This window comes from Syzygium oleosum, unplaced genomic scaffold (assembly GCF_021117445.2).
Source record: "Syzygium oleosum isolate NSW1041296 unplaced genomic scaffold, Sole_v2.1 Sole_v2.25, whole genome shotgun sequence".
Classification (NCBI taxonomy): domain Eukaryota; kingdom Viridiplantae; phylum Streptophyta; class Magnoliopsida; order Myrtales; family Myrtaceae; genus Syzygium; species Syzygium oleosum.
The window spans coordinates 4719751-4730692 of NW_026607509.1; the positions used below are offsets into that span (position 1 = coordinate 4719751).

Consider the following 10942-nt stretch of genomic DNA (forward strand, 5'->3'; position numbering starts at 1 on the left):
CAACAGTCCTTTCTCTTTTATCCCCTTACAAGAAGCAACGAAATTGGTTTGCACATGTGCGAGCGCACGACGGACATGCACATTGGAAAGACCTATTGAGACATGTTAGTTGCCCTGTCCTAGCTAGTCATGTGACATCATAGGAAGCAAGATGTCTTACTACTAATATATAACTAAGGAGCTAACTCAGTCACCATACTACAAGTCAGACATCTCAAATTTTTATTTGAAGGTTACTCACGTAAAAAGATGAAGTAGGTATTTGATTTCATCAAAAGGGCATGGAAGTACCATTAACTGGAATTATACATTTATGTAGCAAAGGTTTTCAAGCAATATATACACACACGAGAATTGGATTAATAGGCAAAAAATGAACATAAATATTTTCAGAACCTAGGAAGTGCGTGCAAATGAAGCCCCTGATCCATGTGAAGGGTGAACATAGTCCGATATGTCGCGTCCTTCTCATCAACAAGCTTGAACTTGAAAAAGTGCACCAGAAGAGCAGCCAAGATCTTCATTTGTCTGTAAGCAAACTCTTTACCCAAGCAAATCCTGGGCCCAGCCTGATACAGTACAAGCAGTTCAAGTTTTGAAGTTCAAAACAGGAATGGTAATTTGTTCTTCAACTTAAGATCCACACTTGGAACACAGTGAATTTCCAAGCAATCTCAAACTGAAAACAATTCAATAACCTGAAATGCAGTGAACTTGAAAGGACTTTCTGGTCGGAAGACTCTGTCATCCAGCCACCGCTCGGGACGAAACGTCTCTGCATCATCTCCCCATATGTAGGTCATCCTTCCCATGGCATAAGTAAGGTAGTTGACACCATCTCCCTTCATGACTTTGAAGCCATCAGGTAGAATATCATCCTCCAACGCACACTTGCCATCCTATATTGCTAAAAGCAAGTAAGGCCCAAAGTTTGAACTAAAATAACAACTATACAATGATGCTATTTCACAATTTATTTCTGACGGTATCATTAATACATGAGAATGGGACACCAACGGAAAATATGTTTTCGTCGATTACCATAGTCAAGAAATTACGAGACGCAAATCGGGCGAAGGTCACAAAAAGATAAAATATATAATCCCTTACACTCTGCACTTCCCGACTTAAGTTTCTGTTGTGGCACTCACTTCCTAGCTGGATGAGCAAGAGAATCTAGAGTATGGACCTGACTCTTTTCTAAGGTAGGGTAGTCAGTTTAGAGTTCCACAAGGCAGTATATCAATCTGGGTCTAAGCCTTCAAACCTATCAGGTGTCGGTCAACAAGTGTTGCGTGGAAGGTTAGTGAGAAAAAAAGGAGCAAAAAGTAAGCAGCCAACAATTTAACTCTCATTAACTATAGAATGCTGGCATTCCAGTTGCCAGATTTTCACAGGGAAACCAACCACATCTTACCACTGGTACAGCCGGGTATAGTCTGAGAGTCTCAGTTAGAGCTGCGTGCAGATAATGCATCCTATCTAAGGCCTCTTCCGTCATTGATTCCGCAAATTCTTCAGCAGAGATATTATTCTCTGATCCAGTTGCCCTTCTTACATTATGGACAATCTTATCTTGAAGGTAAGGATGTTTACAGAGAATGTAAAAGAACCAAGTGAGAGTGTTGGCAGATGTATCCCGACCAGCAATGATAAAATTGAGAGTTATGTCCCTCAAGTATTTATCAGTCATTTTCTCGGGGTCATTCTCACTCTCAATCAAAAATCTTGACAATAAGTCTTCTTTACCACCCTGCAGCCAGAAACAAATCGAGTAACTAAAAGTGGCAGAACAGATGATTGATAATTAACAGAAGTGTACTCACATCAATCACTCCAGTTTTCATCTGCTCCTTCTTGAGGCGGATTAATTCAAAGATGAAGTTGTCAATAGTTTTGAGATTTCGCTTAAGAGAAGCTTCCAGACCAACATTTAAGAACCTTTTGACTTTCCACAGGATATCAGCATATCGCCAATACACAATCGCATTAGAATCATCAAAAGCCTTGGTAAAACTGTTCCCAGAATCATCTAAGCCAGATAACGTATTTAGTTCTGTTCCGAATCCAACCTTGAATATCGAGTCTAAAGTTGATTTCATCAGCAAATCCTGCCAACAAAAAGGAATCGGAAAAGAAAAAAGGAATTGTATTAGTGACATCCATACATCATGGTAAATATTTATTCATCAACTTCAAGAAATGATTGATTTATATTAGGCTAAACGGATAGACATAAAAAAAATAAGCACAAGAATTTATGTGAGAAACTATCTTAATTCTATGCGCGTATGCTTTTCCCATCTGCAACATGCAGTTGGGGGCAAATTGTGATATGATATTCCTCTAGAGATATCATCAAGGAGACTTTTTGCGATCATGACATCAGAACCCTAAAATATGTAGTTTATACACGCCACAAAACCTGCATGTCTATTATTTGCTTTGCTCCTGCTGTTGCCGATATCTTCATGATTAATTTAACAGCATTTCTCCGGAATATTGAAGTACTAAAGTCCTTCAAAACTTTTGTCGAGAACTCATAGCTTGCAAGCTTTCGTTGGTGGCGCCATTTTTCTCCATCCACAGCAAAAATACCATCACCAAATAGATCTCTCATGATTCCACAATTGTATTCCCCCTGAAATGGCAAAGGAGCTGTCAGAACAACAGCAATGATCAAGCTAACAGGCAATAAAGGCTTTCAGTACCTTGCCATAATTAGAGAAGTTAGTTTTCAGAATGTACTCAATATTCACTGGATCAGCAGTGTAAATTTCACTGTGCGTTGGCACAATCAGCCTGTAAGTGCTGTATCTCCGTGCAAGCAATGTTTGGTAATCAAAGAGATCATTGAAGTGTATTAGTTGATTAAAGATTGGACCTGCGACTGGAGGCCTTTGATTTTTTGACAATAACTCTCTTATGTAGATGAATGAATATGCAATTGCAAATATCAACACAAGAAGAAGACATCCTCCAAGCACAGCTAAAACAAAATTAGCTGCCTGGAGTAGTCCAGCAACAAGGAAGAAGATGACAGAAAGAAGATAGAGAGCACGAATCATGATAAATGCTGAATGGCGATCCCGTAAAAGAAAGATGCACGATTTACCAAAAGCTTTTAACCATCATTTATACTACTTAATCAGGTCTTTTTTGTACCTCTATGGTGTCCTGAGCAAAGGTGTCATTTTCTCATCGCATCATAGTCATCTTTCCCGTGAAGGACCTGAAAACTTGACAGCAGATAATTGTTTCACATGGTGACAAGTTTCTGCCTTTTCAGACCCCTACTTTGTTCTATTCATAGCTATTATCAATGCATTTAATTACTAAAGACAAAGAAAATCTTTTTATATTGATAAGGAATGTGGACCTTTTTGGATCAACCGCAGGTATTCTATTCTAAAGTCGACATGATATACCCCACCATTTCCCACACATTCACATCTATCATATTTAAAGTCCAAAGTTCATAAAGAATCTGATTTTGGGGGAATCAAATGGTTGATTTAGTGCAAAAACATCATTTATGCTGATCCCTCCAACTGGATAAGACCCAGAAAACTATGCCCTATTTTTCAGCCCAAGGAAAAGATGGAATTAAATTTTGCTGACAGCTTGATTGTTTCAGCTTAAGTAAAAGCAATAAACAATTTTTTGTTTTCCCACCAAAATTTAAAACATTTTCGGAATTTCAAAAAAATTATATGCAAATTTACGTATTAATATATACAATTTGCGAAAGTTTCAAATGTTTTGGATTTTTTAAAAAGTGAAAGTGCGTGGACCAGAAAACATTGATCAAACTAAACAAAAATATGTAAAAATCAATCTGGACAAACCCAATAATCAAATTCAATAGATCCAACAGAACACATAGAAATAAGGATGGCTATGGTCGACAGTGAACACTGCACTGGAAATGCATCTTGTAAGATATTTGAAACTTCTATTGAGTGCCTGGAGGCTGGGACAAACTCAAACCAACACGAGCCAGTTATAGAGTGGAAATGACTATGATATCCTCTTACAGTCTAGAAAAGTGCAAGGCTTCTACAGAAACAAGCTTCACTAGAAGTATTTTCCAATTAATGTTAGCCACTAAGTGATGACAGTATAAGTAAGAAAAGCCCCAGTCAATTTCAGGTGGATTTATGGTCTTGATCTCCGATCGGCAAAATCTTGACGAGTTATTGGCTTTGCAACTTCCACAAGCCCAAGAAACATGAAATTAATGGGAGGACAAATAAAACTCTCGATTTTGTGGCAAAACTAATAAGCACAAACATAAATTTGTAACAAAGTTAAGCAACCGCGGAAAAGAGAATATACCTTGGAAGTCTTTGTATTTCTTAATCAATGCTTTGACACGTCCTAGTTGTTAGTTCTGAGTCTTCTGACAAATGCTAAATCTATGAAAACCAAGACCTTCCAACTCATATTTACAAAAGGAGTTTCCCAGAAACTTATGGCACTTCTGAAGTCCTGGAAATACTTATATTGTCCTGACATTTGATTAATGTAGAAGAACAAGAAAGTTGTATTTGATCTTTCGAGAACACGCATCCAGCTGTTGCTTAAAGCATCCACATATACATCAGCACTGATCACCTAGACAACTCAAAACAAAGAGCAATTCCTCAATCCTCACTTCAGATGATCCTCTCACTGAGAATTCATAAACAATTCCATCAATCTCTATCATGCTATGTCCAGGAACTTCTTTCCTTATTTGTCTCCCTTTCATGAGGGACTTAATGACCTTTAAATCCTTGAGTCTACCAGTTTTGGCATACATATCTCGCAAGCTCACATAGAATACGTGGTTCAGAGGATCCAAATCAATTAAGTACTTGGCCACCCTTTCTCCTAACTCTACATTACCATGCATTTGACAGCCAGCAAGCAGTGCACCCCAAACAAACACATCAGGCTCCGTGGGCATGTTTTCGATGAGCCGTTCAGCCTCTTCAAAAAGTCCTGCTCTGCCAAGCATATCAACCATGCAAGCATAGTGATAAACCTGAGGCTCTATGGAGTAAACACGGTTCATCACATCAAAATACCAGCGGCCTTTCTGGACCAAACCAGAATGAGCACAAGCTGACAAAAGTGCGACAAAGGTCACATGGTTGGGTTTCACTCCTAATTTTTCCATCTCTTCGAAAAGCCTAGAAGCTTCTTCACAAAATCCGTGAAGTGCAAACACAGATATCATAGCTGTACACGCCAAGCTGTCCTTACTGGGCATTTCTCTAAAGATCTCAAGTGCTCTGTCCACAGCTCCGCATTTACCATACATGTCAATTAGAGCTGTTCGAATTACCATGTCGCACTCTATGCCACTTCTACTCAAGTAGGTGTGCACCCATTTCCCATGATCAAGCGCACCGAGAGAAGCACAAGCTGAGAGGATGCTCGCAATGGTAATCTTATCGGGTCTAACAACACCACCACCAGCACCTTGCATTTCATGGAAAAATTGCAAAGCCTCCTTCGGCCTACCCCCCTGAGTAAAACCTGTAATGATTGAATTCCAAGTTACAATATTCCTTTGCTCCATCCTCCTACATAGGTCCAATGCAGCATCCAGATTTCCACTTCTCAAGTACCCCATAATCATCGAGTTCCACGAAACAACATCCTTATCCAACATTTCATCGAACAACTTGCGAGCACAGTGTGACAGAGAACACCGCGCAGAGTACATGGAAATCATGGAATTGTTAATGTAAATATCACGACCAAATCCAAACTTTAAGGCTTGGCCATGAATGGCCTGTCCCGTGTCAGTGTCGACCCGTCTCGCACATTCCTTCAAAAGGAACGGGAAAGTGAGGCGATCAGGCGAAATGCCATCGACAACCATCCGCTTATATAAACCAAGAGAACGACATGACCCTTTCTCACTGTTGCGAGCACCCATCTTAGACGAATAAGCTCTGATCATGATGTTGTAGGTATAGAGGTTCGGGCTCCTCATGCACCTAAAAACAGAGGCGGCATAGCTAAGTGAGCCGGAAGGAGAGAGAGCACAGAAGGAGAGGAGACGAGTGATGAGGGAATGGGCGGCGTGGCTGGGAATGTATGGCGATTTGGTCAGTTGGGCATGGATTTGTTTGAGCTCTCTCATGTTCTTGCATTCATCGATCAACCGGGAGATTGCAGTGGTGAAACTCTGCCATCGGAGTTCCAGCATCTGCGCCCGTCACCAATGCTGAAAATGAAAAATCACGAGACACCACGGGTAGACTGCCCTCCTACTTATCGAGTGCCGTTTGAGGTTTCGTTTGACGAGTAAGAGGATATCGAGAATCTTGTCTGTGCAACAACACCTGAAGCATTTCAGAGAAGGCTCCATTTCTTCGGAAAAAAGGTTGTCCAATGTCCAACGACCGTGTCTTGATCTGTCTCTGTACTTACTACACGATCTGTTATCATGTTAACCAATGTAATGAGAGTACCAACATATTTCAATCTTCATAATTTAGAAATTGATCAAAGATCACTAGTGGAATAACCACACGAATGATCCTTAAACTTTAGATCAATGTGCAATTTATCCCTAAACTTTTAATTTATTTAACATGATCCTTGATCTTTAGTCCAATGTGTAATGTCGTCTCTAAACTTTTATTTTGTTCAATGTAATCTCCGGACTTTTGATACATGTTCAATTTAGTCACTGGTTTATATGAAAATGTTCAATGTCGTCATTCCATTAATTCAAGTTTAGAGACAGCATCGAGCACTTATAATTCATAGACTAAATTGAACATATCCAAAAAAATTCAAGGATAATATTAAACAAATTAAAAGTTTAGAAATGACATTGCACGTTCGGCCAAAATTGAGAACACTTTGCACAAATTAACAATTCACAGACCACACCGCACGTCATTGACTATTCATCTCATTTTCCCAAAGTTGATTGGACCTGTCTTGTCTTTTTACCCAAGCTGCAAGAGAAACTTTACGCATCTTCCAAAAAGTGTTGTCTGATCAACCGTGTAATTGTGTTGAATGACCTGAAGGACTTTGCATTCGGATAGTTCGTTTAGCTGAATTGGCCTCAACCTTGTCAAGGTGTTCTATAAGCACAGCCCAAAAGCTGAAGCACCCCAAAAGCTGAAGCACCCCAAAAATGAGGAGGTATTCGGCAAAAAGGTAAAAAGAACAATGAAACGGCACAAGAAAATTGTACTTACAGTTGAAGGAAAATGGGAAAACATTGAAAATATCCCAAAGCCATAAACATTCTTGTACATGCTCTCTCCCCCTCTCTCTTGGGATATTATTCCTGTACATGCCAATAATACCCTACAAGAACCCTTCAATTCCGCGCCCTGCTATAGCCTCCCTATACAAAGTGAGAGCTTCTTCCATGACCGGCGCCTGAGCCAGCAATTGCGCTCTCTTTTTCCCGGATGGATGGGTAGAAAGATAGTCTCTCAGTGCCGAGTCTCCAGTCACCTGGCCCAACTTCTCAAATACTTGAGGTGCCACTCGAGGATCATAACCGGCAGAAGCAATTAGCAGCAAGCCAATATAATCTGCTTCGATCTCCATCCTAACAATTCGGAAGTAGGAAAATCTTCAGAAAATTAAGCATCAAGAGCTAACAAAACCAGTATGTCAGTTTGCTGGACATCACGATCACAATGAGAAAAATGCATCAAGGCCTCGTTGCTTACAAAAGAGGTTTAACTAGAATGCTGGAGTAACTAACAGATAGAAGATCATAAGTAGGTATACTGTTTACATTACATTAAGACATCATAAACAGGAGACTATCCATCACACATGTGGAAATTTGACCAGATCTTTCCCCAAGGACTCTACAAAAGAGCATGAAAACACCGCTACTCACAGTCACTGATGACAAGTAGTACTCTATTACAGACAGAAAAAACCAAGTTTGGATAAGATCGGCTTTGCAGGACTTGTGAATGCCTACACTGTTAGAGCATATCCAGCAAATACTTTACTTCCGCAGAGACGGAAAGTAATTACTAAAACCAACTCCCAAATTTCGAACATTCAAAGTAAAAGAAAGGGGTAACCCATGGTCATATGCTCTATTTTTTCATAAACAGATTCTCCATTCTGCCACAAAGGCAATCAATCCCGTATTTACAGTTACAAATTTTAGTAGCAACAGGAGGGGTCACAGGAGACTGGGGCTTGAGTATACAAACTCATCAAAGGTAGTAATCCCTTCATCATACACCACACTTCATTTTCCTACTCGTTTCTTGTACGGCCAAGAGTCCGTGAAAAGGAAAACCCGGGCCAATTCTTTGTAGAGAAATATTCCCCAGCAGACTGACTTCAGTAACCGCAGAGAAAGTAGATGGCACTGGCTTAGTCAACTAATCACTCTTAAGAGAAAGTTTATTTCATAGCAAGTTGCCATGTGTGCAAAACATTGATGTCTCAAGTCTAGCAGGAATCGTAAACAGCCACAGGAGGTCCACACATGTTGCATATGACCATCCAAAGCCAACTGTTTAAAAGACAAAGGAGGTTCCCAATACCATGCAAAATCGGAACAAGAGACTTACCACCCACCCAGAGAAGAAAAGAAGAATTCGTTTGCCAGAAGAAAGGGGGATGGGGAAGAGAGAGAGAGAGGCTACGGCTAAACAGCCAACAAAAAAGCAAGGCTAGATGGTTAATACGTACTTCCTTGAGAATGGGAGCCTTAAGAAAAGAGACGACATTGTGTTGACAAGGTCAGGCATGACGAACTGATAAAGTATCAGCTGTATGATCGTAAACCAAAGATTCTTTGTAATCGTCTCAGCTGAGTGCCTGGCCACGGCATGCGCCACCTGATTCAGCAACAAAGATAATTTCTCTCAATTATTGGATGAATACTGCGAATTCAATCTATCCAATGAGGTCCAATATCCATGAATCGAGTCGATACCTCATGTCCAATTATTGTTGCTATCTCTGCATCTGTCCTAAAATGTTCCAATAGTCCTGTGAACACAACAATCTTCCCACCTGGCAGGCAGAATGCATTCACAACAGGCTCATTCACCACCAAGACCTCCCAATTAAGGCCCTCCAGATGTGAAGTCGTGGGCTTTGATCCGCGCTCGCGACCCTCCTTCCTGCTTTGGTCAACCCACCTATCATCAAGAAGCTCCTCTTCACGGGACCAAGTCTCCTCTAGCTTTTCTGATTTTTTATCGCTCAGAGCCATCAGAGTATCATGAGCACCAGTCTCACTGCCCTCAAAAGTGTCAGGCGAGGCATAATTTATATCACGCCAAACCTGCATCGACATAAATACCAAAGTTTCACCGGGAACCAAAATGGTAGAACAACCCGCAACCATTAATTAGAAAAAGCATCCGGCATCTTTCCACAGGAGACACTAATGAAAATTATTGTAGAACCACAAAGAAGATTGGTAAACTATATGACTCCACTAGTACATCTCCTACTGTGAAAGGGTTTAGTCTTTAAGTTCAGTAATACTAATAGATTCATTGGGATAATTAAACCATAGAACTTCACAGATTTTTACCCAATCTTATCGGATGTCTACAAAGAGACAACTTCACCGATTATCATTAACGTTCGAATATTTGTCCTGTCTCCTTAACCATAGATTCAGAGATAAGAGGTGACCAGAACACTCAACTTCAGTGACATTCCTTGAAGAACTTACAACGTCAACGAATAACTCGATCTTCCAACAGAAGATAGACTAGGCAGCGTATTCAAAATGTTCAGTTCAGTCGATCAATTTATCATTTTGGACAAACCTGTTCATGCCTCAAACCTCTCTGCAGCGCCTCAATGATATCTTTGGCGATCAATCTGATCCTGACGCTCTCCGGGTGGATCGGCGGCAATATTTTCCCCTTGAAAGAGGCCTTAATCTGCTCGAACTGGGTCTCCCCGAGCCTCCTCTCCAGGTCTCTGGACAAGAGCACGAAATGCCTCCGCTTCGTGTACGGCACATCCTCCAGGTTCCCGAAGAACACCGTGACGAAAACCCCAGAACCCACCAGGACCACGATCAGCACGTTCCTAGGGTTCCGGAACCACCGCCTCGGCCCCCGCGGCTTGAAATGCTGCACCTGGTGTCGATCCACATAGTAGCACCGCTTCGCTCCGATCGAAAACGGATTGCACTGGCTCCTGCCGGTCCCGGCCACACCGTAGCACCCGAACCGGCGAAAGGCCGGAGGGCACGGAACGACGTCGGGAGCACGCCTCGACGCGCCTGGAGGGAGAACCGACGGCCCGGCGGCTCGGTGAATCCACGAGCCTCGCTGAGATTGAGCCGAAGTCCGAGTGAAGTTGCGGAAGGCGTCGAGCGCGGCCCTGGCTCCCTTGAAGAATCCCATTTAGCTCCGGCGACCGGCTTCCTCTCAAATCATGGATGCCGGATCCGCGACGGCGTGGCTCTGTGGCGACGAGCTTGGAGGAGAAGCAAGAAGCAAGGAGAAGGTCTAGACTCTTACCGCGATTGATTCGGTGGAGGGCGAAGAGGAGACCGAGACGGTCGATGTCATTTGTAACAAGACAAACTAACTACAATTGTATGGTTCTTTCGTCGTTGGTCATCAAATTGATTTTTCCTCTGCCGCGGGTAATTTTCAACACACACCAAAAAAAAAAAAAATTAGAGAACTAAATTTTACTTCAAGGATAATTTCGCCCCGACTTTTAAATATGGGACAAATGCATTCGAAATCCTAAAACTTGTAATAAAAGTGCAATTGAATCCTAAAATTTTCAAGAAATGTAATTAAGTCTTAAAACTTGCCGAGTGGATTCTCCATCGTTATGTAGCCTGTAACGCAATCTTCGATGGTGACTGGATGGGACCGCTCAGGGTGCGGTTGATAACTATTCTGTTCCCAAAAATAATTTATGCTCAGAAATGATTTTTTTTGTTATTATGTTCCCA

General features: G+C 41.4%; 3 protein-coding genes across 3 annotated transcripts; all 3 read right to left on the reverse strand.

Annotated features, from left to right (window-relative positions):
- Positions 1-242: 242 nt before the first annotated feature.
- Positions 243-3151, reverse strand: LOC115690928 (cytochrome P450 704C1-like). Its single transcript, XM_056303086.1, has 6 exons — positions 2712-3151; positions 2426-2641; positions 1827-2111; positions 1418-1753; positions 699-899; positions 243-569 (listed from the first exon to the last, which is right to left on the reverse strand). Exons 1-6 carry the CDS (start codon positions 3066-3068, stop codon positions 390-392), a joined length of 1575 nt encoding a protein of 524 aa, XP_056159061.1. The 5' UTR covers positions 3069-3151; the 3' UTR covers positions 243-389.
- A 1377-nt stretch (positions 3152-4528) lies between these two features.
- LOC115690926 (pentatricopeptide repeat-containing protein At5g66520-like) lies at positions 4529-6596 on the reverse strand. Its single transcript, XM_030617426.2, has one exon. The coding sequence runs from the start codon at positions 6203-6205 to the stop codon at positions 4604-4606; it is 1602 nt and encodes a 533-aa protein (XP_030473286.2). The 5' UTR covers positions 6206-6596; the 3' UTR covers positions 4529-4603.
- A 563-nt stretch (positions 6597-7159) lies between these two features.
- LOC115690927 (mitochondrial metalloendopeptidase OMA1-like) lies at positions 7160-10539 on the reverse strand. The gene is made up of 4 exons (XM_030617427.2): positions 9789-10539; positions 8939-9292; positions 8692-8840; positions 7160-7576 (listed from the first exon to the last, which is right to left on the reverse strand). The coding sequence occupies exons 1-4, from the start codon at positions 10374-10376 to the stop codon at positions 7327-7329; spliced, it is 1341 nt and encodes a 446-aa protein (XP_030473287.2). The 5' UTR covers positions 10377-10539; the 3' UTR covers positions 7160-7326.
- Between the last annotated feature and the right edge of the window lie 403 nt (positions 10540-10942).